Below are 25,523 nucleotides of genomic sequence, written 5' to 3'. Positions count from 1 at the left end.
GAGTAGGAGAGAAGAAAGAGGGAAAGAGAGAGGGAGTAGGAAAGGGCAAGGGGGGCGCCTCACCCTTTCCCCTAGTCCAATTCGGACCCATGGGGGGGCGCCTCCTTCCCTTTGGCCTGCCTCCTCTATTCCCGTATGGCCCAATAAGGCCCAATACTTCTCCCGGCGAATTCCCGTAACTCTCCGGTACTCTGAAAAATACCCGAATCACTCAGAACCTTTCCGATGTCCGAATATAGCCTTCCAATATATCGATATTTACCTCACGACCATTTCGAGACTCCTCGTCATGTCCCCGGTCTCATCCGGGACTCCGAACAAACTTCGGTCATCAAATCACATAACTCATAATACAAATCATCATTGAACGTTAAGCGTGCGGACCCTACGGGTTCGAGAACTATGTAGACATGACCGAGACACATCTCCGGTCATTAACCAATAGCGGAACCTGGTGCTCATATTGGCTCCTACATATTCTATGAAGATCTTTATCGGTCAAATCGCATAACAACATACGCTGTTCCCTTTGTCATCGGTATGTTACTTGCCCGAGATTCGATCGTCGGTATCCTCGTACCTAGTTCAATCTCATTATCGGCAAGTCTCTTTACTCGTTCCGTAATGCATCATCCCGCAACTAACTCATTAGTCATAATGCTTGCAAGGCTTATAGTGATGTGCATTACCGAGAGGGCCCAAAGATACCTCTCCGATACACGGAGTGACAAATCCTATTCTTGATCTATGCCAACTCAACAAACACCCATCGGAGACACCTGTAGACCATCTTTATAATCACCCAGTTACGTTGTGACGTTTAATAGCACACAAGGTGTTCCTCCGGAATTCGGGAGTTGCATAATCTCATAGTCTGAGGAACATGTATAAGTCATGAAGAAAGCAGTAGCAATGAAACTTTAACGATCATAATGCTAAGCTAACGAATGGGTCTTGTCCATCACATCATTCTCCTAATGATGTGATCCCGTTCATCAAATGACAACACATGTCTATGGTTAGGAAACATAACCATCTTTGATAAACGAGCAAGTCAAGTAGAGGCATACTAGGGACACTTTGTTTTGTCTATGTATTCACACATGTACCAAGTTTCCGGTTAATACAATTCTAGCATGAATAATAAACATTTATCATGAAATAAGGAAATAAATAATAACTTTATTATTGCCTCTAGGGCATATTTCTTTCACACTAGTTTCAAGTAAAAGGGCAAGGGAAAGAAAGGGAACTTCAAGAAAAATGGCAAGCAAGTTGCCACTCCCATGAAGAAACCCAAAACTAGACCCAAGCCTGAAACTGAGTGCTTCTACTGCAAAGGAAAAGGTCACTGGAAGCGGAACTGCCCCAAATCCTTAGCGGATAAGAAGGATGGCAAAGTGAACAAAAGTATATATGATATACATGTTATTGATGTGTACTTTACTAGTGTTCATAGTAGCCCCTGGGTATTTGATACTGGTTCAGTTGCTATGATTAGTAATTCGAAATAGGAGTTACAAAATGAACAAAGACTAATTGGGGGCAAGGTGACGATGTGTGTTGGAAGTGATTCCAAGGTTGATAAGATCACCATCACACACTCCCTTTTACCTTCGGGATTAGTGTTGAACCTAAAATAAATGTTATTTGGTGTTTGCCTTGAGCATAATATGATTGGATCATAATTATTGCAAAACGGTTATTCATTTAAGTCAAAGAATAATTGTTATTCTGTTTACATGAATAAAACCTTATGTGGTCATACACCCAAGGTGAATGGTTTATTGAATCTCGACCGTAGTGATACACACATTCATAAATATTGATGCCAAAAGATGCAAAGTTGATAATGATAGTGCAACATAATTGTGGCACTGCCGTTTAGGTCATATTGGTGTAAAGCACGTGAAGAAACTCCATGCTGATGGGCTTTTGGAATCACTTGATGCTTGCGAATCATGCCTCATGGGCAAGATGACTAAGACTCCGTTCTCCTGAACAATGGAGCGAGCAACTGACTTATTGGAAATAATACGTACTGATGTATGCGATCCGATGAGTATTGAGGCTCGCGGCGGGTATCATTATTTTCTGGCCTTCACAGATGATTTGAGCAGATATGGGTATATCTAATTGATGAAACATAAGTCTGAAACATTAGAAAAGTTCAAAGAATTTCAGAGTGAAGTGGAAAAACCATCGTAACAAGAAAATAAAGTTTCTATGATCTGATCGCGGAGATGAATATTTGAGTTATGAGTTTGGTCTTCATTTGAAATGATGTGGAATAGTTTCGCAACTCACGCCACCTGGAACACCACAACGTAATGGTGTGTCCGAACGTCACAACCGTACTTTATTAGATATGGTGCGATCTATGATGTCTCTTACCGATTTATCACTATCGTTTTGGGGTTATGCATTAGAGACAACTGCATTCACGTTAAATAGGGCACCATCTAAATCTGTTGAGATGACACAATATGAACTGTGGTTTGGCAAGAAACCTAAGCTGTGGGGCTGCGATGCTTATGTGAAAAAGCTTCAACCTGATAAGGTCGAACCCAAATCGGAGAAATGCGTCTTCATAGGATACCCAAAGGAAACTGTTGTGTACACCTTCTATCACAAATCCGAAGGCAAGATATTCGTTGCTAAGAATGGATCCTTTCTAGAGAAGGAGTTCTCTCGAAAGAAGTGAGTGGGAGGAAAGTAGAACTTGATGAGGTAATTGTACATGCTCCTGAATTGGAAAGTAGTTCATCACGGATATCAGTTCTAGTGATGCCTACACCAATTAGTGAGGAAGTTAATGATGATGATCATGAAACTTCAGATCAAGTTACTACCGAACCTCGTAGGTCAAACAGAATATGTTCCGCACCAGAGTGGTACTGTAATCCTATTCTGGGAATCATGTTACTAGACCATGATGAACCTATGAACTATGAGGAAGCGATGATGAGCCCAGATTCCACGATATGGTTTGGGGCCATGAAATCTGAGATGGGATCCATGTAAGAGAACAAAGTATGGACTTTGATTGACTTGCCCGATGATCGGTGAGCCGTTGAGAATAAATGGATCTTCAAGAGGAAGACGAACGCTGATAGTAGTGTTACTGTCTACAAAGCTCGAATTGTCGCAAAAGGTTTTCGACAAGTTCAAGGTGTTGACTACGATGAGATTTTCTCACTCGTATCGATGCTTAGAGTCTGTCCGAATCATGTTAGTAATTGCCGCATTTTATGAAATTTGGCAAATGGATCTCAAAACTGCATTTTCCTTAATGGATATCTCAAAGAAGAGTTGTATATGATGCAACCAGAAGGTTTTGTCGATACTAAAGGTGCTAACAAAGTGTACAAGCTCCAGCGATCCATTTATGGACTGGTGCAAGCCTATCGGAGTTGGAATATACGCTTTGATAGTGTGATCAAAGCATATGGTTTTATACAGACTTGTGGTGAAGCCTGTATTTACAAGAAAGTGAGTGGGAGCACTACAGCCTTTCTGATAAGTATATGCGAATGACATATTGTTGATCAGAAATGATGTTGAATTTTCTAGAAAGCATAAAGGAGTGTTTGAAAGGAGTTTTTCAAAGAAAGACCTCGGTGAAGCTGCATACATATTAAGCATCAAGATCTATAGAGATAGATCAAGACGCTTGATAAGTTTTTTCAATGAATACATACCTTGACAAGATTTTGAAGTAGTTCAAAATGGAACAGTCAAAGAAGGAGTTCTTGCCTGTATTGCAAGGTGTAAAGTTGAGTAAGTCCCAAAACATGACCACGGCAGAAAATAGAAAGAGAATGAAAGTCATTCCCTATGCCTCAGCCATAGGTTCTATAAAGTATGCTATGCTATGTACCGAACCTTTTTGTGTACCTTGCCATGAGTTTGGCAAGGGGGTACGATATTGATCCAGGAGTGGATCACTTAACAGCGGTCAAAATTATCCTTAGAAGACTAAGGAGATATTTCTCGGTTATGGAGGTGATAAAGAGTTCGTCGTAAAGAGTTACGCCGATGCAAGCTTTTACACCGATCCAGATGACTCTGAGTCTCAATCTGGATACATATTGAAGGTGGGAGCAATTAGCTAGAGTAGCTCCATGCAGAGCATTGTAGACATAGAAAATTTCCAAAATACATACGGCTCTGAATATGACAGACCATTGAATAAGCTTCTCTCACAAGCAAAACATGATCACACCTTAGTACTCTTTGGGTGTTAATCACATAACGATGTGAACTAGATTATTGACTCTAGTAAAACCCTTTGGGTATTAGTCACATGGCGCTGTGAACTAATCACATGGTGATTTGAACTATTGGTGTTAATTCACATGGCGATGTGAACTAGATTATTGACTCTAGTGCAAGTGGGAGACTGAAGGAAATATGCCCTAGAGGCAATAATAAAGTTGTTATTTATATTTCCTTATGTCATGATAAATGTTTATTATTCATGCTAGAATTGTATTAACCGGTAACTTAGTACATATGTGAATACATAGACAAACAAAGTGTCCCTAGTATGCCTCTACTTGACTAGCTCGTTAATCAAAGATGGTTATGTTTCCTGGCCATAGAAATGTGTTGTCATTTGATGAATGGGATAACATCATTAGGAGAATGATTTTATGGACAAAACCCATTCGTTAGCTTAGCATTATGATCGTTACAGTTTCATTGATACTGCTTTCTTCATGACTTATACATGTTCCTCGGACTATGAGATTATGCAACTCCCGAATTCCGGAGGAACACCTTGTGTGCTATCAAACGTCACAACGTAATTGGGTGATTATAAAGATGCTCTACAGGTGTCTCCGATGATGTTTATTGGGTTGGCATAGATCGAGAATAGGATTTGTCACTCCGTGTATCGGAGAGGTATCTCTGGGCCCTCTCGGTAATGCACATCACTATAAGCCTTGCAAGCATTGTGACTAATGAGTTAGTTGCAGGATGATGCATTACGGAACGAGTAAAGAGACTTGCCGTAGGGTCCGCACGCTTAACGTTCGATGACGATTTGTATTATGAGTTTAAGTGATTTTATGACCGAAGGTTGTTCGGAGTCCCGGATGAGATCACGGACGTGACGAGGAGTCTCGAAATGGTCAAGATGTAAAGATTAATATATTGGAAGGCTATATTCGGACATCGGAAAGGTTCTGAGTGATTCGGGTATTTTTCGGAGTACCGGGGAGTTACGAGAATTCGCCGGGAGAAGTAATGGGCCTTATTGAGCTTTAGTGGAGAGAGGGGAGAAGGGCCAAGAGGTGGCGCGCGCCTCCCCCCTGCCCAAACCGAATTGGACAAGGGGTGAGGGTGTGATACGTCTCCGTCGTATCTACTTTTCCAAACACTTTTGACCTTGTTTTGGACTCTAATTTGCATGATTTGAATGGAACTAACCCGGACTAACGCTGTTTTCAGCAGAATTGCCATGGTGTTATCTTTGTGCAGAAACAAAAGTTTTCGGAATGACCTGTAACTTCACGGAGATTATTTTTGGAAATAATTAAAAATACTGGCGAAATAATCAAGGCCAGGGGGCCCACACCCTGTCCACGAGGGTGGGAGGCGCGCCTGCCCCCCCAGGGCGGGCCCCTGCCTCATGGGCCCCCTGGAGCTTCACCGACCTCAAATCCAACTCCATATATTCGTATTCGGGGAGAAAAAAATCAAAGAGAAAGATTCATCGCATTTTACGATACGGAGCCGCCGCCAAGCCCTAAACTCTCTCGGAAGGGCTGATCTGGAGTCCGTTCGGGGCTCCGCAGAGGGGAATCTGTCGCCATCGTCATCATCAACCATCCTCCATCACCAATTTCATGATGCTCACCGCCGTGCGTGAGTAATTCCATCGTAGGCTTGCTGGACGGTGATGGGTTTGATGAGATTTATCATGTAATCGAGTTAGTTTTGTTAGGGTTTGATCCTTAGTATCCACTATGTTCTGAGATTGATGTTGCTATGACTTTGCTATGCTTAATGCTTGTCACTAGGGCCCGAGTGCCATGATTTCAGATCTGAAGCTATTATGTTTTCATGAATATATGTGAGTTCTTGATCCTATCTTGCAAGTCTATAGTCACCTACTATGTGTTATGATCCGGCAACCCCGAAGTGACAATGATCGGGACCACTCCCGGTGATGAACGTAGTTTGAGGAGTTCATGTATTCACTATGTGTTAATGCTTTGATCCGGTACTCTATTAAAAGGAGGCCTTAATATCCCTTAGTTTCCAATAGGACCCCGCTGCCACGGGAGGGTAGGACAAAAGATGTCATGCAAGTTCTTTTCCATAAGCACGTATGACTATATTCGGAATACATGCCTACATTACATTGATGAATTGGAGCTAGTTCTGTGTCACCCTATGTTATGACTGTTACATGATGAACCGCATCCGGCATAATTCTCCATCACCGATCCAATGCCTACGAGCTTTTCACATATTGTTCTTCGCTTATTTACTTTTTCGTTGCTACTGTTACAATCACTACAAAACCCAAAAATATTACTTTTGCTACCGTTACCGTTACTATCATACTACTTTGCTACTAAATACTTTGCTGCAGATATTATGTTATCCAGGTGTGGTTGAATTGACAACTCAACTGCTAATACTTGAGAATATTCTTTGGCTCCCCTTGTGTCGAATCAATAAATTTGGGTTGAATGCTCTACCCTCGAAAACTGTTGTGGTCCCCTATACTTGTGGGTTACCAAGACTATTTTCTCGCGCCGGTACCGGGGAGCATAGCTCTATTCTTTGAGTCACTTGGGATTTATATCTGCTGGTCACTATGAAGAACTTGAAAGACGCAAAAACAAAAATCTATCCCTCAACTACGAGGGGAGGTAAGGAACTGCCATCTAGCTCTGCACTTGATTCACCTTCTGTTTTGAGTAAGCTTGTGACACCTAAACCTGCTTCTGCTATTAATTCTGATATGTCGCATGTTATTGATGATGCCACTTCTGCTATGCATGATACTTATGATGAAACTACTTCTATGCTTGATACTACTGTGGCACTTGGTGAATTTCTTGATGAACAACTTGCTAGGGCTAGAGAGAACGAAATTATTGAAACTGATAGTATTGATGAAAGTGATGATGAAGATTCTCCCCCTAAATATGAATTGCCTGTTGTGTCTGAGGGCTATGTTATGGATGAAGAAACTGCTAGAGACTTTCTTGCTTGCAATGATAGGAGTGATCTTAAGAAATTATTAGCTAAGCTCAAAGAAAAACTTTGAATGCTAGAATGAAATATGATCCTGCTTATGCTACTTAACCTATCTTTGTTACTGATAAGGATTATGAATTCTCTGTTGATCCTGATATAATTACTTTGGTTGAATCTGATCCTTTTTATGGTTATGAATCTGAAACTGTTGTGGCACATCTTACTAAATTAAATGATATAGCCACCCTGTTCACTAATGATGAGAAAACTCGCTACTATTATATCCTTAAAATATTTCCGTTCTCATTAAAGGGTGATGATAAGATATGATTTAATTCTCTTGATCCTGGTTGTGTGCGTAGTCCCCAGGATATGATTTATTACTTCTCTGCTAAATATTTCCCTGCTCATAAGAAACAAGCTGCTTTAAGGGATATATATATATAATTTTGTGCAAATTGAAGAAGAGAGTCTCCCACAAGCTTGGGGGAGGCTTCTCCAATTACTTAATGCTTTGCCTGATCATCCTCTCAAGAAAAATGAAATACTTTATATCTTTTATAATGGACTAACCGATGCTTCCAGAGACCACCTGGATAGTTGTGTTGGTTGTGTTTTCAGGGAAAGAACAGTTGATCAAGCTGAAATTCTATTGAATAATATGTTGACTAATGAAAATGATTGGATACTTCCTGAACCAACTCCTAAGCCAACTCCGAAGAAAAGGGGTGTTCTATTTCTCAGTCCTGAAGATATGCAAGAGGCAAAGAAATCTATGAAAAAAACGTATAAAAGCTGAAGATGTTAAGAATTTACCTCCTATTGAAGAAATACATGGTCTTAATTTACCGCCTGTTGAAGAAACACATGGTCTTGATAACCCGACACAGGTAGTAAAGGGGCTGTTATTGATTGCAACAAAGGCAATGTCACTTTTCATGTTAATGGCAATGAGCATACGGTACACTTTCCGAGGAAACAACCTCAAGTCCACAATATAAATTCTATTGGAAAAATTCTATCGATTATTTTTGGAGGTTTTGAATTTCCTCTTCCTACTGTCAAGAAGAAATATGATATTCTTATTATTGGGGATGTGCATATCCCCGTTGAGGTAACATAGTGTTATTCGAAAATTCTCCGGTTTCATGCAATCCGGAATGAGTTTGTTAACAAGACCTGATCAACCTTGTTAGTGGATTCCTTTTGATGAGCATGAGATGGATGAAGTTAGAAAGCACAACTTTCTGTACCCTTCTTTTACTTTCTGTTATTTAGTTGAAATAAAGCAAAAATAGTATATTCTGTCAGTTTTCTGAATTATCCGTGCAATAAAAAATACCCCGAAAATAAAAGTTCTCCAAATGCCCCGAAATTGAAATATGATTTTTTCTAGAATATTTGAGAATATCTGGCATTGAGAACACAACAGGGGGAGCAAGCACCTGGCCACGAGGGTCCAGGGCGCGCCCACCCCTACAGGGCGCCCCCTGCCTCGTGGGCCCATGGTGGCTCCCCTCCACTTATTCCTGCACCCACACACTCCTTCTTCCTCCCAAAAAAATCACCAACCAGCTCAAGCACGAGTTCTAGCTCATTTTGCTGCAATTTTCGATCTCCTTGCTCAAAGCACCTCTCACAAAACTGCTTTGGGGGATTGCTCCTTGGTATGTGACTCCTCCAATGGTCCAATTAGTTTCTGCTTTAGTTCTTTATTCATTGCAAATTTATGCTGCCTAGGTGACCATGTTCTTGAGGTTGCATGTCAAATTTATATGGTTCCAAGTAGTTCTAATGCATGATTTAGTCTCTAGGCACTTGTGGGAGTAGTTGCTATCAGTTTTGTTGAGTTTGGTTCACTTTTATTAGAAGTTACTAAAAATTTCAGAAATTTTCATAAAATGATGAAGAGATTTTTGAGGGGCTCTTCGAGCCGAAGCTCGAAGGATAAGAAAAGTGAAGAAGAAGAGAGGCCCAAATATAATCTGCCTCGCACCGCGGAGGTTCAGTCGTGTGAATGGCCTTGCGATGATTTCTTGAGAGCAGCCGGGATTTATGATGATTTTTATGAATTGATTGAGAATGCAGGCCTCACCGACTTCCTCCACGACCAGATTGAATAGTATCTCTTACTCACTAATACTTTTGTGCAAAAGTTCTTCTATTATCCTAAGGAATCACCTCCTTCAGTAGAGTTTCATTTATATGATGTGGTTAAGAAGATGTCACTATATGAATTTTGCAGGGTTTGCAAAATACCTTTCGAGGGTAGCCTAAAGGAACCACATTGTAGAGATGTGGATGGGTTTATTGATACTATTACTGTAGGGAAACTAGGAAGGTTTCCGATGCAAGAATCACTAGCATACATTATCCTGTTTTACGCTACTTTGCAATATTTGCTAGTCGTTGCTTAATTGGTCACGGAAACTGTGGAAACCTTAGTGTTCCCGATATTATTATTTTGTTTCATGCTTTATTCCGTGATGACTCTGTTAGTATGGGCGCTATTATTGCCAAACGGTTAAGTCTGAACCGTACAAAGGGCCCCATCTTTGGAGGTGTCTATGCTTCACGCCTTGCTAAACATTTTGAAATACCTATTAGGCATTCTGAGAAAGAAGAAAAATTGTTGCCTACTGTTCTTCTAGATTACAAGAGTATGGTTGCACATGATTTCATTGTTAAGAACGGGAGAAAGGAGTTTAACTATAGACTGTTATTTGATAAAAATCACCCTGAGACTATTACCTTGCCTGCTCCTTCCTTGTTTGATTTATCTGCAGGCAAGTACCTTGTTCCCTTGGAGACCATTCACGCCTACCGGAACCCCACATTAGCTACAGAGCCAGAGCCGGAACCACAATTTGATCCTTCACGACAGTCTGTTTATCAGTGGAATCCGGAGGAGATTGCCAGCCAGTGGCAACCCGAGGCTTCATCTCAGTACGACCACAGTTACAACTTTGGATATCCGCCAGGCCAGCCGTGGCATTAGACCAACTTAGGCCAAAAGCCTAAGCTTGGGGGAGTACGTATTTCTCACCGACATTACATTTATGTTCACACGCTCATGCTAGATGTCGGTGCTCATACTCTTTCATTGTATTATCCATGCTAGTTTATTTTCCTTTTGGGCTTTCTTCTTGTGTGTTTGAAAAACCTTAAGAAAACCAAAAAAATAGTATTAGCTTTTAGCTAGCTTATTTTCTTGCTGTAGTAGTAATAATTAAAAGAAAAACCAAAAATATTTCATGTTCTTCTTTTGCTGTTGGGAGCTTTCCCGTGTAAATAGTTTTTATTTCTTTTCTTTGGGGGTCGATAGGAGAAGACCATAATGAAATTGTTGAAGTGGCTCTTATATGCATTATTGTTGATTTAACCAAGAGCCCGTATTGCCTTTTCTTCTCCTGTTTATTGAATGCCTGCAGATTCCAGCTTAGTCCAATGCACATGCACTATTATTATTCACACCATTCGGTCGTGCAAGTGAAAGGCAATTATGACGATATATGATGGACTGATTGAGATGAGATAAGCTGGTATGAACTCGACCTCTCTTGTTCCTGATTTAGCCTATTATGAATAAACATGGTTGCAATGACAATTAGAGATTATAGTTACTTATGTCATGCTTAATTAGCTAGGAGTTTATAATAGTTTACCTTGCGTGCCAACATGCTATTAAAATGGTTGTGATGTGGTATGATAGGGTGGTATCCTCCTTTGAATGATTCGAGTGACTTGACTTGCCACATGTTCACGCATGTAGTTGAAACAAAATCAACATAGCCTTCATGATATTTATGTTCATGGTGGATTATATCCTACTCATGCTTGTACTCAATGTTTATTAATTTTAATGCATGTTCATGACTGTTGTCGCTCTCTAGTTGGTCGCTTCCCAGTCTTTTGCTAGCCTTCATTTGTACTAAGCGGGAATACTGCTTGTGCATCCAATCCCTTAAACCCCAAAGTTATTCCATATGAGTCCACTATACCTTCCTATATGCGGTATCTACCTGCCGTTCCAAGTAAATTTGTATGTGCCAAACTCTAAACCTTCAAATAAAATTCTGTTTTGTATGCTCGAATAGCTCATGTATCAACTAGGGCTGTCCGTATCTTCCATGTTAGGCGGGTTATTCTCAAGAAGATTGGACTCCGCTCCTCACTCACGAGAAAATGGCTGGTCACCGGGATGCCCAGTCCCATGCTTTATGCAAATCAAATCAAAATAATTGCAAACAAAACTCCCCCGGGACTCTTGTTAGTTGGAGGCACTCGTTGTTTCGAGCAAGCCATGGATTGATGCTTGTTGGTGGAGGGGGAGTATAAACTTTACCATTCTGTTTGGGAACCGCCTATAATGTGTGTAGCATGAAAGATATCGCCATCTCTCGGTTGTTATGTTGACAATGAAAGTATGCCACTCAAAATATTATTTATCTCTATTTCAAAACCGAGCTCTAGCACCTCTACAAATCCCTGTTTCCCTCTGCGAAGGGCCTATCTATTTACTTTTATGTTGAGTCATCACCCTCTTATTAAAAAGCACCAGCTGGAGAGCACCGCTGTCATTTGCATTCATTACTGTTAATTTATATTGGGTATGACTATGATTGGATCTCTTTTACCATGAATTACAATGTCTAGTCAGTCCTTGATCTTTAAAGGTGCTCTACATTTATGTTTTGCGGTCTGAGAAAGGGCTAGCGAGATACCATCTTGTTATATCATATTATGATTGTTTTGAGAAAGTGTTGTCATCCGAGATTTATTATTATTGCTCGCTAGTTGATTATGTCATTGATATGAGTAAACATGAGACCTAAATGTTATTGTGAATATGGTTAGTTCATAATCCTTGCTGAAAACTTGAATGCTGGCTTTACATATTTACAACAACAAGAGCAACTTTCAGTTTATCAACTGAATTGCTTGAGGACAAGCAAAGGTTTAAGCTTGGGGGAGTTGATACGTCTCCGTCGTATCTACTTTTGCAAACACTTTTGCCCTTGTTTTGGACTCTAATTTGCATGATTTGAATGGAACTAACCCGGACTAACGCTGTTTTCAGCAGAATTGCCATGGTGTTATCTTTGTGCAGAAACAAAAGTTCTCGGAATGACCTGAAACTTCACGGAGATTATTTTTGGAAATAATTAAAAATACTGGCGAAAGAATCAAGGCCAGGGGGGCCACACCCTTTCCACGAGGGTGGGAGGCGCGCCCCCTGCCTCGTGGGCCCCCTGGAGCTCCACCGACCTCAACTCCAACTCCATATATTCGTGTTCGGGGAGAAAAAAATCAGAGAGAAAGATTCATCGCGTTTTACGATACGGAGCCGCCGCCAAGCCCTAAACTCTCTCGGGAGGGCTGATCTGGAGTCCGTTCGGGGCTCCGCAGAGGGGAATCCGTCGCCATCGTCATCATCAACCATCCTCCATCACCAATTTCATGATGCTCATCATCGTGCGTGAGTAATTCCATCGTAGGCTTGCTGGACGGTGATGGGTTGGATGAGATTTATCATGTAATCGAGTTAGTTTTGTTAGGGTTTGATCCCTAGTATCCACTATGTTCTGTGATTGATGTTGCTATGACTTTGCTATGCTTAATGCTTGTCACTAGGGCCCGAGTGCCATGATTTCAGATCTGAACCTATTATGTTTTCATGAATATATGTGAGTTCTTGATCCTATCTTGCAAGTCTATAGTCACCTACTATGTGTTATGATCCGGCAACCCCGAAGTGACAATAATCGGGACCACTCCCGGTGATGACCGTAGTTTGAGGAGTTCATGTATTCACTATGTGTTAATGCTTTGGTCCAGTACTCTATTAAAAGGAGGCCTTAATATCCCTTAGTTTCCAATAGAACCCCGCTGCCACGGGAGGGTAGGACAAAAGATGTCATGCAAGTTCTTTTCCATAAGCACGTATGACTATATTCGGAATACATGCCTACATTATATTGATGAATTGGAGCTAGTTCTGTGTCACCCTATGTTATGACTGTTACATGATGAACCGCATCCGGCATAATTCTCCATCACCGATCCAATGCCTACGAGCTTTTCACATATTGTTCTTCGCTTATTTACTTTACCGTTGCTACTGTTACAATCACTACAAAACCCAAAAATATTACTTTTGCTACCGTTACCGTTACTATCATACTACTTTGCTACTAAATACTTTGCTGCAGATATTAAGTTATCCAGGTGTGGTTGAATTGAGAACTCAACTGCTAATACTTGAGAATATTCTTTGGCTTCCCTTGTGTAGAGTCAATAAATTTGGGTTGAATACTCTACCCTCGAAAACTGTTGCGATCCCCTATACTTGTGGGTTATCAGGGTGCGGCCCCCCTTTCCTTCCCCCTCTCCCTCTCCCTCTCTTTCCTTCTCTCCTACTCCGAATAGGAAAGGGAATCCTACTAGGACTTGGGAGTCCTAGTAGGACTCCCTATGCTTGGCGCGCCGCCTAGGCCGGCCGCCTCCTCCCTCCCTCCTTTATATACGGGGGAGGGGAGCACCCCAAAGGCACTCAAGATTTGTCTTAGCCGTGTGCGGTGCCCCCCTCCACAGTTACACACCTCGGTCATATCGTCGTAGTGCTCAGGCGAAGCCCTGTGCCGGTAACTTCATCATCACCGTCACCACGCCGTCGTGCTGACGAAACTCTCCCTCGACCTCAGCTGGATCTAGAGTTCGTGGGACGTCACCGAGCTGAACGTGTGTAGATCGCGGAGGTGCCGTACCTTCGGTGCTAGGATCGTTCGGATCGTGAAGACGTACGACTACATCAACCGTGTTGTCATAACGCTTCCGCTTTCGGTCTACGAGGATACGTAGACAACACTCTCCCCTCTCGTTGCTATGCATCACCTAGATAGATCTTGCGTGATCGTAGGATTTTTTTTTAAATTACTGTGTTCCCCAACACTCTGCTGCCAACGTAGAACCGTAGAAGCCTCTCTTGCCGAAAGCAGCACTGGCAGGCTGTATATCTTTGTATTTATTTACTTATACGAGCTCAAAGGCTCTCTAGAGCTCAGCGTAATGGCTCTCGGAAAGAAACGCATTGGCTCTGGCCATTATAGTACCAGGCAACAGAACAAGCTTCTGAAGCTGAACTGATGCATTGTTTAACTCATCCTGAACCTTTGTACTGTTTCTTCGTGATTCAAGTGGAAGCAGTAATGATGGCCGCACCTAGACATGAATCTTTTTATCTTATATTGTATTACATTTAATTGGATATCGATTAAGTTGTGGGTTTATGTGCCCACAATTTACATAATTTCCTGAAGTATCGTAAGGATAGCACTGGTTAGTTGTTGCCTGTCATGCTTTACTAACATATGTGTCACTTGACTACAATTAATAACTGAACCAATTCCAGTCAAAACTATTTATTTACAAGATTTATATTGTAACTCATTTTTCACCAGTCCTCGATACTTACTAAACAGTATGGGTTTACCCCCATTCTCATATTTGTTGTATGTAGGCATCAATACTAAAAATATGGTTTTACCCTATTTTCAGTATTCATTCTTTTCTGCAGCACACCAACTAATTTACATGGACATCTTACATTTTTCTCCCAGTGTTTGATTTTGAAAGCTTACTTTTCTCTCCCAGTTTATATTTCTGTGAGGAAAAAACTTACTTTATGAATCAAAATTTGTATGCGCGGTCTACCTGGTTTTATACTACAATCACTGTACCTTTTCTTCTTTGTGTGATGTGTTCCCATCTCACTTGCTATGTTTCTCTGTGTTGTATATTTGTTTTTCCTTTGAATGTTATGAGACAATGACCAGTCTAAAGATCAGTGAAATGTGTCTAATTTTGCCTGGCTTCTGGCTGAGAAAATGTTTTTCAATTGCTATGTCATGAATGCAAGTTAGTCACCGTCAGACAAAAAAACTGCAACAGATGGTCGTACCTATTGGTATTTCTTCCTATACATAAACATTGGTATTTCCACTTTTATACACAAACATTATCTCGATGTATAGCTGAAGTATATATGGTCATAAATGACTGATTCAGGCATAGGTTCATGCACATTATTATCTCACGAGCACGACACACTCGAGACCCCCGAGCCGCTCCCGCGAGCGTCCTCGGGGGAAACCCTAGCCACCGCCTCTCGCCCACCCTCGTCGACTTCTCCCCCCGCCGCCACCGCACAGCGCCGCCGGGCAAAGACCGGCCGGCGTTGGTGGCGGCGGGGATCTTGCCCCTCCTCGCGGCTGGCGTCCGGCGCGGGACGGCGCGGCGCGGGACGACGCTGGGCTGGGCGGGGCCTAGCGGCGCGGCGGAGGGCGTGCTGGGTGGCGGCGTCCCTGCCTGGCGGCGGGGCTACTGCGGCTTGAGCCCTCTCCAACGCGCGGCGGCTGCGGCTTCTCTAGTGGCGGCTCGAGGTATCCCGGCGGTGGCTTGGCGGCGTGGCACGGCGAAGCTTCGGCGATGACTCGGCGGCGGGCTGGAGGGCTTGGCATCGTCCAGTGGTGCTGCCTCCGCGGCGGTTACGGCTTGGGGCCCTGGACCCCGATCCGATCTGGATCTGGGGGTGCCGGGGTCTGGGCCATGGCGGCTGGAGGGGAATCGTCGGGGCTTGTCGGCCTCTAGGCACCATGGGGGTGCCGGCGGCGACGCGTGCCAGGCGTGGTGACACTGCTGGACGTGGTGGTCATCTTCTTCCCGAGATGGCCGGCCAGAGGCTTGGTGATCGGATCTCGAGATCCATCATCTTGTCCCGGCTACGAGTAGGGGAGACATGGTTGCCGGTGAAAACCGAGCCAATGGCAGGCGATGGCGGCGTTCTCGCCGTTACCTTGATGAAGGCATCGTCGTGTAACTATTGTCGACCCACTCGTGCTGCTCCGGGGGAAACCCTAGGATCTGGTGTTCCAGATCGGACGATGGCGGCACTGCAGTGTCGTTTCTCTCTTGGGAGCATCGTTTGCGGAGCAGCGCTGGAGGTCAGAGGCAGGAGGTGGAGCGGCTTCATCTTGCACGGAGCTTCGGTGGTGATGTCAAGTCATGCCTGACCGACAGGTGCTACGCCTTGTCATGCCTAGTCGGCAGGTGCTACGCACGACAGATCTTCCAAGGACTTCAAGCTGTGTCGGCTGGTGATACTTGGCAGCATGGCGCTGAGGTGTATCAGTTGCGACCGCGACGTGTTCAGCTGTTTGCGCGCAGGGAGGAGGTGTCGTTTGGCGCCGTGGTGGCGTCGACGTTAGCTAGACCGAGCAAGGTTGATGCATCAGGACAGTTCTGAAGATGGAGCGGTGGCAGTTGGCGGAGGCGGCATCTGAGTGCACGCCGGATCGGTGAGACCCATGCCTGGCAGGCGTCCTGGATGAGTTCTCAGGTCTTAGATGTTAGGTTTGGCTGCGATGTCTGTTTGGTATTAGGCCCAGGCTATCTGCGCCCCTTCATCAGCGGGATAGAGATGATTAGACGGCGGCTTTAGTCTTACTGTTATATTACTTTGTAAGGTCTTGTGAGAATAATTAATAAAGTGGCCGTATACATCGCCCAGATGCAGAGGCCGGGGGTCATCCTCCTTTTCTAAAAAAAATGAACTCTATCATGTTAACTACTAATATGGCACTCCCTCGGCTAATGGTGCCTTTATATACTGAAACTAACAGAAGGAAGTAAATTGTAGCATGCTCTTTGTTTTATAGAACGGCATGGCGAGAATAAATGTGTCTTATTGGAGAGGTCGCAATGTGTATTTCTCTATGTCTCTTTCCTGTTTATCTTTTTACATACAGGGTTCTCTTACCTTAAACCAGTAACATTTGTTGTAAATGGACACATCGTATCGATAAGCATTAGGCGCGGCGTGCCGCCGCACGGGCTAAGCTAGTACCATCTAGCCAAGCGTAAGTTTCTGACAAATGATGGTCTCTGATCTATATTAGTTGTCGCTCAAACGGATGTATATAATACATCGCTCAAACGGATGTATCTAGCAGACGCTAAAACGGATGTATCTAGACGTATTTCTGTGCTAGATACATCCTTTTGAGCGACAACTAATATACGAGTTTTTATTTTTGCACATTTTACTTTTGTCTAAACAACCAACGGTTGAAAATGTGAACCGGTGGTCCGACCGGTTAAAACCAAAAACGGGTCACCAGTGCGGTTTTTCAAACAATGCCTACACTGGACATATCATCGGAAATCTTTGGTAGCCGCGTTGCCCGACTTTGTTAGTGCGCGTGAAGCCATCCACACGAGCCGCTTGTGGCGAGAGACAGAGAGTCAAGAATGGTTGTCCTGTGAAACGATAACGAAAACTCTCGCGTCCTCTCACCTACACTGAACTCTGAACTCTGAACAACAGGAGATGGCGACGTCGTCCCCGCCGCCGCCCCGCGTGTGCGTCACCGGCGGCAACGGGTTCATAGGCTCGTGGCTCGTCAAGCTGCTCCTCTCCCGCGGCTACGCCGTCCACGCCACCGTCCGCGACCCACGTATGCAATGCAACCACCACCAACAGCTGCCCTGACGACACCGCTCAATTTCTGCATCTTGTTAATCTTCCGGGTCGATGCGTGGTTTCTCTTGCAGGTGATCCGAAGAACGCGTTCCTGGCGGAACTGGACGGAGCCCCGGCGAACCTGCGGCTGTTCAAGGCGGACATGCTCGACTACGAGACGGTGGCGGCCGCGTTCGCCGGCTGCGAGGGCGTCTTCCATGTTGCCACTCCAGTGCCCGATCAAAAGATGGTTGACCCACAGGCAAGTGCAAATTTGCTTAACTGCAACTATTCCAAAATTATTCAAGCTATACCTGAAAAAAAAATTACTACTAACTGTTAGTATTATTCAAGCTAGATCTGAAAAAAATACTGACTGTTAGTTTGGGATGGAATTGAAGAAGTGCAAGAGAAGAGGAATGTGTTTTGGATGAGCTCAGAGTTTGACTGCGAGTGCTACTGGTCACTGATGTCAAGATGCTTTTCTTCTCAGTTTTGATTCTTTTCAATAGAAAGATCAATAAAATCTTCATTCAGAAAACTCTCTGCTTCTATAGTAAACCCTTCTGCTGTTATTACTGATAATAAACTTGAAAATTTGTGCAGAAAGAGATGATGGAACCTGCTGTCAAGGGCACCATGAATGTGCTCAAGGCTTGCTCAGCTACGAAAGTTCATAAACTCATCGTGGTCTCGTCCATCGCCACTAATTGCTTCAACCCGGATTGGCCTCGAGATAAAATCAAAGATGAGAGCTGTTGGTCAGACAAGGAGTTCTGCAGACAGACTGAGGTCAGCGCTCAGCAATTAATCATTGATGGTGAATTAATAAATGCACCAAGTGCATGCCCCAGGATTAAAATCTGCCACCGAAATCTTGAAATTATTCATGTTTGTGTTGGCAGAACTGGTATTCTCTTGCAAAGACTGAAGCCGAGGAGATGGCCCTGGAATACGGAGAGAAGAACGGGCTGCACGTCGTCACATTTTGCCCTGGTCTGGTTTTCGGCCCTCTGTTGAAGCATGTGGCGGTCAATACCAGCAGCAAGGTCCTCGTCTACATGATAAAAGGTTCCACTCCTCAGCTCATGCATCACAAGGATACATAATCATTTTGTACATTGCACATCACATATGGTTAGAGGTTAGTACTATTGGAAACCAAAGCCGGTTGTTTTCCTTCCATTTTGCTGTTGTTGTTGTCGTCGAAGTGCAGCAGAGCGATGAAGTTCAGAACAAAAATTGACGCCGGAGGAGCTCCTCGGCTTTTATATTAAGAGTGTATTAAGACAGCCTCGGTTTTAATGAAGTTCAGAAAATGACCTTTTAAAGTACACATCCTTGTGCGTAAATGTAATTCCATCATATGTCCGATCGCAGGAGGCCCCGACACGATGAACAACAAGTTCTTTCCCATAGTAGACGTTCGTGATATCGCCGACGCATTGCTCCTGTTGTACAACAAGGCAGGGCAGTCTGAGAGATACATATGCTCACTGGACCAAATGGACCTAAAGGATTTGCTCGCAATCCTGAAGAGCATGTACCCTAGCTACATTTATGTAGACAAGTAAGTGTCATAGCATCAAGACTATCGACACCATGTCATAGCTTGATTATCAAATACGAAGGATTTTCATTACGAAATTTTGGGTTGGCAGGATGGTTGATGTGGATTTTAGCGTTGGAGTCACTTCGGAAAAGCTGAAGAATTTAGGGTGGAAACCAAGGAAGTTGGAGGAGACACTCGCAGATAGTATCGAATCCTACGAAAAAGCAGGGCTTCTTGGGGTTTCAGATGACGAACCATGCCGGCTTCCATTCATCTATCGAATGCCGCCTATCCAGGAATGAGAATGATCCCATTATTGTGCCATTGATTCTGCATTTGGCCTGAAACATCGTGAAATGTGTTTCGCAAAAATAAGCAAGGGTTAGGTCTCTATTTCTCGACTCCTCCACTAGTCCATTCAGGATGGATGCCAATGCAAATATTGTGCATTTGTGCTCACTTTCGTCAAGAGAAAGCGAGACTCGGGAGGAGTACTCTCAAAGCAGTGACTCCAGATTTATGAGCATACCGTCTGGTCCAAGTGCTGATATGAAAGTCTAGTAATGAGAAATAGTAGAGAGATATTGTTTCTTAATTTTGATATGGCTCTTATGTCAAACTCAAGAGAAGGTTATTTTTTTCTCTGTCGGAAAACAATCCAGCTTCTTTACAATACTAAGATAAAGAGAGTTATATATCTTATTAAACACAATAAGTTTTAGATTATTAACGAGCATCTCTTCCCGTCGAGTAGATTGCATAAAACCACCACTTTGAGGGCTAGGTTTGCGAAAAACACTAGGATACAGATTCTCTGCAGAAAGCACCACGTCTTGCGTAATTCTTTTGCAAAAACCACTGATCGGCGGATCGGGCCGCTTTAAGTGAGTTTACGACAGATGGGGCCCGTTTTTCGCCTACGTGGCACTCCAGGCCGTCCCGGCAGCCGTTAGACGGCGAGACGGCACCGTTCGGTCCTAGCAGTCAAAAGTGTGAACCGTTACTCCTTATCCAGTCTTCTCGCTCGCTCATCTCTCGCTCTCGCTCTGTTCTTGGTCGCCGCATCCGTCGCCGCCGCGCCGCCGCAGTGCCATGGTGTCGTGGAGTGATGGGTCGGATAGCAGCGAGCACACCGTGGAGCACATGAGCTCAGCTTTCGACGACGGCACCATTAAGGTCAGTTCTCAGAGTTAGGGTTAGGGTTTGATATTTGGGGATTTCTTGAATGAGCTTCTTTTCAAATTATGGACCAAATCTCGGTCATTCCTTTGCACTCCAGGTTCCTGCTAGCACCGAAGACTCAGATTTCGAGGGCCCTGAGACAGATATGTATGTTTTGTGCCATGGACACGGGAAGGCAGCAGAGAGGCGTGTTTCTTTTGAAGGGATTCACACTGGCAGGAGGTTCCTTTGTTGTGCAGAGAAGGTATGGTTCCAACTTCACTAATTGTATTATATTGTGAAGTTTGGACAGTGGATTCATTAATTGTTTACTATGGCAGCATTGTTTAGTCTGGATCTGGCAACATTGTTTAGTTAGGTCATTTTGTTGACTCTGCCATGTTAGCTTATTTTAAGACAGAAGATGCATGGGTTAGCACACCATCATTGTTTACTTAGTAGTTGTTTACTTTAGAGCAAATCATTGTTTACTTTAGGACATGTTTAAATATTCTATCTTGAGCTTGAGCTTGCATGATCTGAATTTTAGTATAAAGTAATCTAGCCCATCATTGCAAGAAAGTCACTGTTATGTAATTCTTTATGTTAATATTGTTTTTTCAGGAAGATAAAAACTATGGACTAGTAGAATGGATTGATCCATCTTGGCCCAATACCCTTGGGAATGCACTATCCAAGTTATGGTTTATGTATGAACAGAGTAAGAGAGACATGAATGAGGACAGTCTGATGCATTCATTTGCTATTCATGACCTGACACAAGAGAAAAAGAAACTCCAGGCCAGCTATGAGAAGTTGGTTGAAGATGTCAATGCACTTATGGATGCCCAGGAGCAGAGGGCAGTGATAGAAAGGAAAGATGCTGAAACCACCAAGTTGCAGGAGAAGTATGACACTGTTAAGAACCTAGCAGCTGCTCAAGCTAGTGTCATTAGGAACATGAAGTTGAAGCTAGCTGAAGAGAGGAAGAATCTGCAGATCCACATTGACGAGCTCAAGAAGCCAGTTGAAGAGAGCAATGTGAAGCTGGAGGGGATCAAGGCCATCATAAATGGATAAGCAGGTGGTTGTGGAAGAGAAGAATGGGCAATATCATTTGGCATTTGCTGACCTTTTGCAGGGTGTGGTTTGGCATTTGCTGTAATGATAGTAATTTAAATTCTATTAACTATGAGTACTCCTGAACTATGGATATGTAATGTACTAATCTAGTACTATGATTATGTATGGATTTGAACTAGTCCTGAATGTGGTGGTATTTAGAGTTGGTTAATGTTATCTTAAGTAAGATGTTTGCAATTGATGATTGTGATCTTAAGTATGTTTCTGTTCAACTGATGATTGTGAGCTTAAGTAGAGTCAATTTGTGGTTTTTGGCTTTTTGTCGACGCTGAGGCATCAAGTAGGGTCAATTAGGGTTTTTGGCTTTTTGTCGATACCGAGGCATCAAGGAGGGCAAGTGAGGGTTTTTTGGTTTTTTGTCGACACCGAGGCATCAAGTAGGGTCAATTAGGGTTTTTGGCTTTTTGTCGATGCCTCGGCATCAAGTAGAGCAAGTGAGGGTTTTTTTGGCTTTTTCTCGATGCCTAGGCATCAAGTAGAGCAAGTGAGGGTTTTTTGGCTTTTTATCGACGCTGAGGCATCAAGTAGGGTCAATTAGGGTTTTTGGCTTTTTGTCGACGTCGAGGCATCAAGTAGGGCAAGTGAGGGTCTTTTGGCTTTTTGTCGATGCCTCGGCATCAAGTAGGGCAAGTGAGGGTTTTTTGGCTTATTATCGACGCCGAGGCATCAAGTAGGGCAAGTGAGGGGTTTTTGGCTTTTTATCGACACTGAGGCATCAAGTAGGGCAAGTGAGGGGTCTTTGGCTTTTTATCGATGCCGAGGCATCAAGTAGGGCAAGTGAGGGTTTTTTGGCTTTTTATCGACGCCGAGGCATCAAGTAGGGTCAATTAGGGGTCTTTGGCTTTTTATCGACGTCGAGGCATCAAGTAGGGCAAGTGAGGGGTTTTTGGCTTTTTGTCGACGCCGAGGCATCAAGTAGGGTCAATTAGGGTTTTTTGGCTCTTTGTCGACGCCGAGGCATCAAGTAGGGCAAGTGAGCGGTTTTTGGTTTTTTATCGACACCAAGGCATCTAGTAGGGTCAATTAGGGTTTTTTGGCTTTTTGTTGACACTGAGGCATCAAGTAGGGTCAATTTGGTTTTTTAGCACAACATTATCATCACAAGAGTAGCACCATCACCATCATCACAAGAGTATCACAGTACTACTAGAATGCCATAGTTTGACACAAGGTTTAAAACTGGAGTAGCACTACACCAATTGATCATCATAGTTGATCATCACAGGACTACTAGAATGCCAAAGTTTCACAGAAGGATCATAACTGGATTAGCACTACATTAATTGATCATCACTTGATCATTACAGTACCAACACAACATAGTTTGACACAACACAACCAAAATGCCATAGTTTGATACAGCATCAAGACAACATAGTCACCATTCTGCACCAGAGGAAGTCAAGTATCCCTTCGTTCTGTTGTTGGGCTTCCTGACTCTCTGGGAGCCATCAGTTGGTCTTGGAGGCATGAAAGCTAACCTTGGTTCCTTTGCAGCAGCTGATGAAGATCTAGTTGCTGGTGCCTTACCCTTGGGAGCAGCTGGTGCCTTACTCTTGGGAGCAACTGATGAAGATTTAGTGGATGGTGCCTTACCCTTGGGAGCAGCTAGTGCACTAGCAACAGCTGATCTAGTTGGCCTCCTAGCTGGTGTGGTATTAGTAGCAGCACCTGATGCAGCAACAGATGTTGCCCTCCTTGCAGCAGATGTTTCCCTCCTTGCTGGAGCTGGTCTACTGGCAGCGGATGTTGCCCTCCTTGATGATCCACCAGCAGTGGCAGTAGCAGAGGCTGCAGTCCTTGCAGGTGCTGGTGTAGTTCTACTATCAGGTGGATAAGAGCTGGTGCTTGGCTACAATGAAAGAAGTAGTTTAATATTAGTAAGTAACAAAGTACCAAGAAATTTAGTCCTACTATTAGCAGAGTGGTTACCTGATGTTTGTTCTTTCTCATAGCCAGTGCAGGCTTCAGAGCATCATGGCAATTGGTGTACCTTTGGCCCACCTTATTACAGTTCGAGCAGGTAATTGAGGCCATCCTTGAAGTGTCTTTGTGAGATGGCTTCTCAAATTGGCCCTTTCTCCTCTTAGTCTGTGCTTTGCCCTTGTGTTCTTTGAAAATAGGAGGCTCAGTGTCCAAACTATCTGTCCTGGGCCACATGTCAGGGCAGGTACATGATATATTATAGGACTGTAAGCTGCCAGGTACATAGGTTTTTTGAAGAAATCGTGAACAAAGTCCTCTAGCTGAAGCTTAGCCTTGTGTATAGCAAAAACAACATGATTGCAAGGAACTACTGTCATATCCCACTTCTTACACCCACAATCCCTATGTGCTAGGTTAACAGCATATGTTCTCTCCCCACTAGTAACTTGGTAAAGGTTGGGGCCAGCCATCATTGATTGGCAGTTTCTAGACCACTTCTTTGGTTCCTCCAATTTCTCTCCATATGTTGGACAAATCTCCCATCTGACAGTCTGAGTCTTGGTTCTATTTGCATTAAACTTGACCATTAACTTTGTTCTAATTCCATCAACCATGGTCCTTATTGGCTTAGCCCTGACATCTAGAACCCACTTGTTGAAAACCTCACTTAAGTTGTTAACTACTAAATCTATTTTGGAATTTGTGTCCATGGCATGTCTGGCCCAAGTGTGCTTTGGGATTTTACTAAGCCAAGCCCATGCTGCCTCACACTCTCTCTTCAACTCATCATTGCAACATTAAAACCATATTCAGTGTATGAGTAACTTGCTTCATCCATGTATTTCTTTAATTCTGGCCCTCTAAACCCAGCATTTTGAAAGTTCTGGTAAATATGTCTAAGGCAAAACCTTTGTGGACAATTGGGAAAGACTCTGTTTATGGCTTTAAGCAGGCCCTGTGTGAAATTAACTACAACTTACTGACCAACTTAGTGACTACACCTAAATGCAAGTAACTACTAGAAAGAGCTAAATGAAAACTAAATGATTGTGTACAGAAAGTAACTACACCTAAATGCAAGTAACTACTAGAAATAACTAAATGAAAACTAGCACAAGTGGATCTCATTACCTTCTGCCTATCAAAAATGATTGTGTAGTTACCAAACTTCCCAGATTGGCCACCTAGTGCTACCCTCAGCTGATACAGAAACCAAGTCCAGGAATATGTGTCCTCCTTATCAACAATTCCAAAAGCAATGGGAAATATATTATTGTTCCCATCTCTTCCAGTAGCAGCAATAATTTGTTGACCAGTAGTGAGCTTTATGAAGCATCCATCTAGACCTATAACAATGTAACAAGCCAGCAGGAACTAGTTGAAAACACACATTAGGCAAAATCATCCATCAATACCAAGGAATTACCTATGAATGGTCTGCAGCCACTGAGAAACCCTTCTTTGCATCCATTTAGGCAAAAGAATAATGCATGAAACCTAGGGTTTTTGCTTGGATGCTCCCTCAGATATCTTGTTGTCACTATACACCTTGAACCTGGATTAGTATCTAGCACAGCCTGCAAATAATCCCTAATCCTGGTGTACTGGGCCTTCTGATCTTCTAACACAACATTCTTTGCTGCCTTCTTAGCCCCGTATGCCATGTGGGTTGATATTTCCACTCCATACGTGCTCTTTGCAGTGTTAATAATAGTTGTCTGTTGGAAATATGCCCTAGAGGCAATAATAAAATGGTTATTATTATATTTCCTTGTTCATGATAATTGTCTATTGTTCATGCTATAATTGTATTAACTGGGAACCGTAATACATGTGTGAATACATAGACCACAACATGTCCCTAGTAAGCCTCTAGTTGACTAGCTCGTTGATCAATAGATGGTTATGGTTTCCTGACCATGGACATTGGATGTCATTGATAACGGGATCACATCATTAGGAGAATGATGTGATGGACAAGACCCAATCCTAAGCATAGCA

The 25,523-nt window shown here is 43.2% G+C and overlaps 2 protein-coding genes across 2 annotated transcripts; both read left to right on the top strand.

Annotated features, from left to right (window-relative positions):
* The first annotated feature begins 17,460 nt into the window (after positions 1 to 17,460).
* On the top strand, positions 17,461 to 21,773 carry LOC109763263 (cinnamoyl-CoA reductase 1). Its single transcript, XM_020322108.4, has 8 exons — positions 17,461 to 17,735; positions 17,833 to 18,002; positions 18,347 to 18,532; positions 18,646 to 18,811; positions 19,121 to 19,310; positions 19,402 to 20,468; positions 20,572 to 20,718; positions 21,078 to 21,773. The coding sequence occupies exons 1-6, from the start codon at positions 17,609 to 17,611 to the stop codon at positions 19,592 to 19,594; spliced, it is 1,032 nt and encodes a 343-aa protein (XP_020177697.1). The 5' UTR covers positions 17,461 to 17,608; the 3' UTR covers positions 19,595 to 20,468; positions 20,572 to 20,718; positions 21,078 to 21,773.
* On the top strand, positions 20,385 to 21,533 carry LOC109763264 (uncharacterized). The gene is made up of 3 exons (XM_020322109.4): positions 20,385 to 20,468; positions 20,572 to 20,718; positions 21,078 to 21,533. The coding sequence occupies exons 1-3, from the start codon at positions 20,385 to 20,387 to the stop codon at positions 21,531 to 21,533; spliced, it is 687 nt and encodes a 228-aa protein (XP_020177698.2).
* Positions 21,774 to 25,523: the final 3,750 nt, after the last annotated feature.

The sequence above is a fragment of the Aegilops tauschii genome, chromosome 5 (genome assembly GCF_002575655.3).
Source record: "Aegilops tauschii subsp. strangulata cultivar AL8/78 chromosome 5, Aet v6.0, whole genome shotgun sequence".
In the NCBI taxonomy this organism is placed as follows: domain Eukaryota; kingdom Viridiplantae; phylum Streptophyta; class Magnoliopsida; order Poales; family Poaceae; genus Aegilops; species Aegilops tauschii.
Note: the sequence above shows the minus strand (reverse complement) of the source record. Positions and strands in the feature narration are given on the sequence as shown.

What these genes read in the sequence shown, in the direction of transcription:
- LOC109763263 (XM_020322108.4), top strand. Translation starts at nt 17,609, where the DNA reads ATGGCGACGTCGTCCCCGCCGCCGCCCCGCGTGTGCGTCACCGGCGGC. An exon ending in CGCCACCGTCCGCGACCCAC is followed by an intron (nt 17,736 to 17,832) that starts GTATGCAATGCA and finishes TTTCTCTTGCAG; the next exon opens with GTGATCCGAAGAACGCGTTC. An exon ending in CCTCGTCTACATGATAAAAG is followed by an intron (nt 18,812 to 19,120) that starts GTTCCACTCCTC and finishes GTCCGATCGCAG; the next exon opens with GAGGCCCCGACACGATGAAC.
- LOC109763264 (XM_020322109.4), top strand. Translation starts at nt 20,385, where the DNA reads ATGGTGTCGTGGAGTGATGGGTCGGATAGCAGCGAGCACACCGTGGAG. An exon ending in TCGACGACGGCACCATTAAG is followed by an intron (nt 20,469 to 20,571) that starts GTCAGTTCTCAG and finishes TTTGCACTCCAG; the next exon opens with GTTCCTGCTAGCACCGAAGA. An exon ending in TCCTTTGTTGTGCAGAGAAG is followed by an intron (nt 20,719 to 21,077) that starts GTATGGTTCCAA and finishes TTGTTTTTTCAG; the next exon opens with GAAGATAAAAACTATGGACT.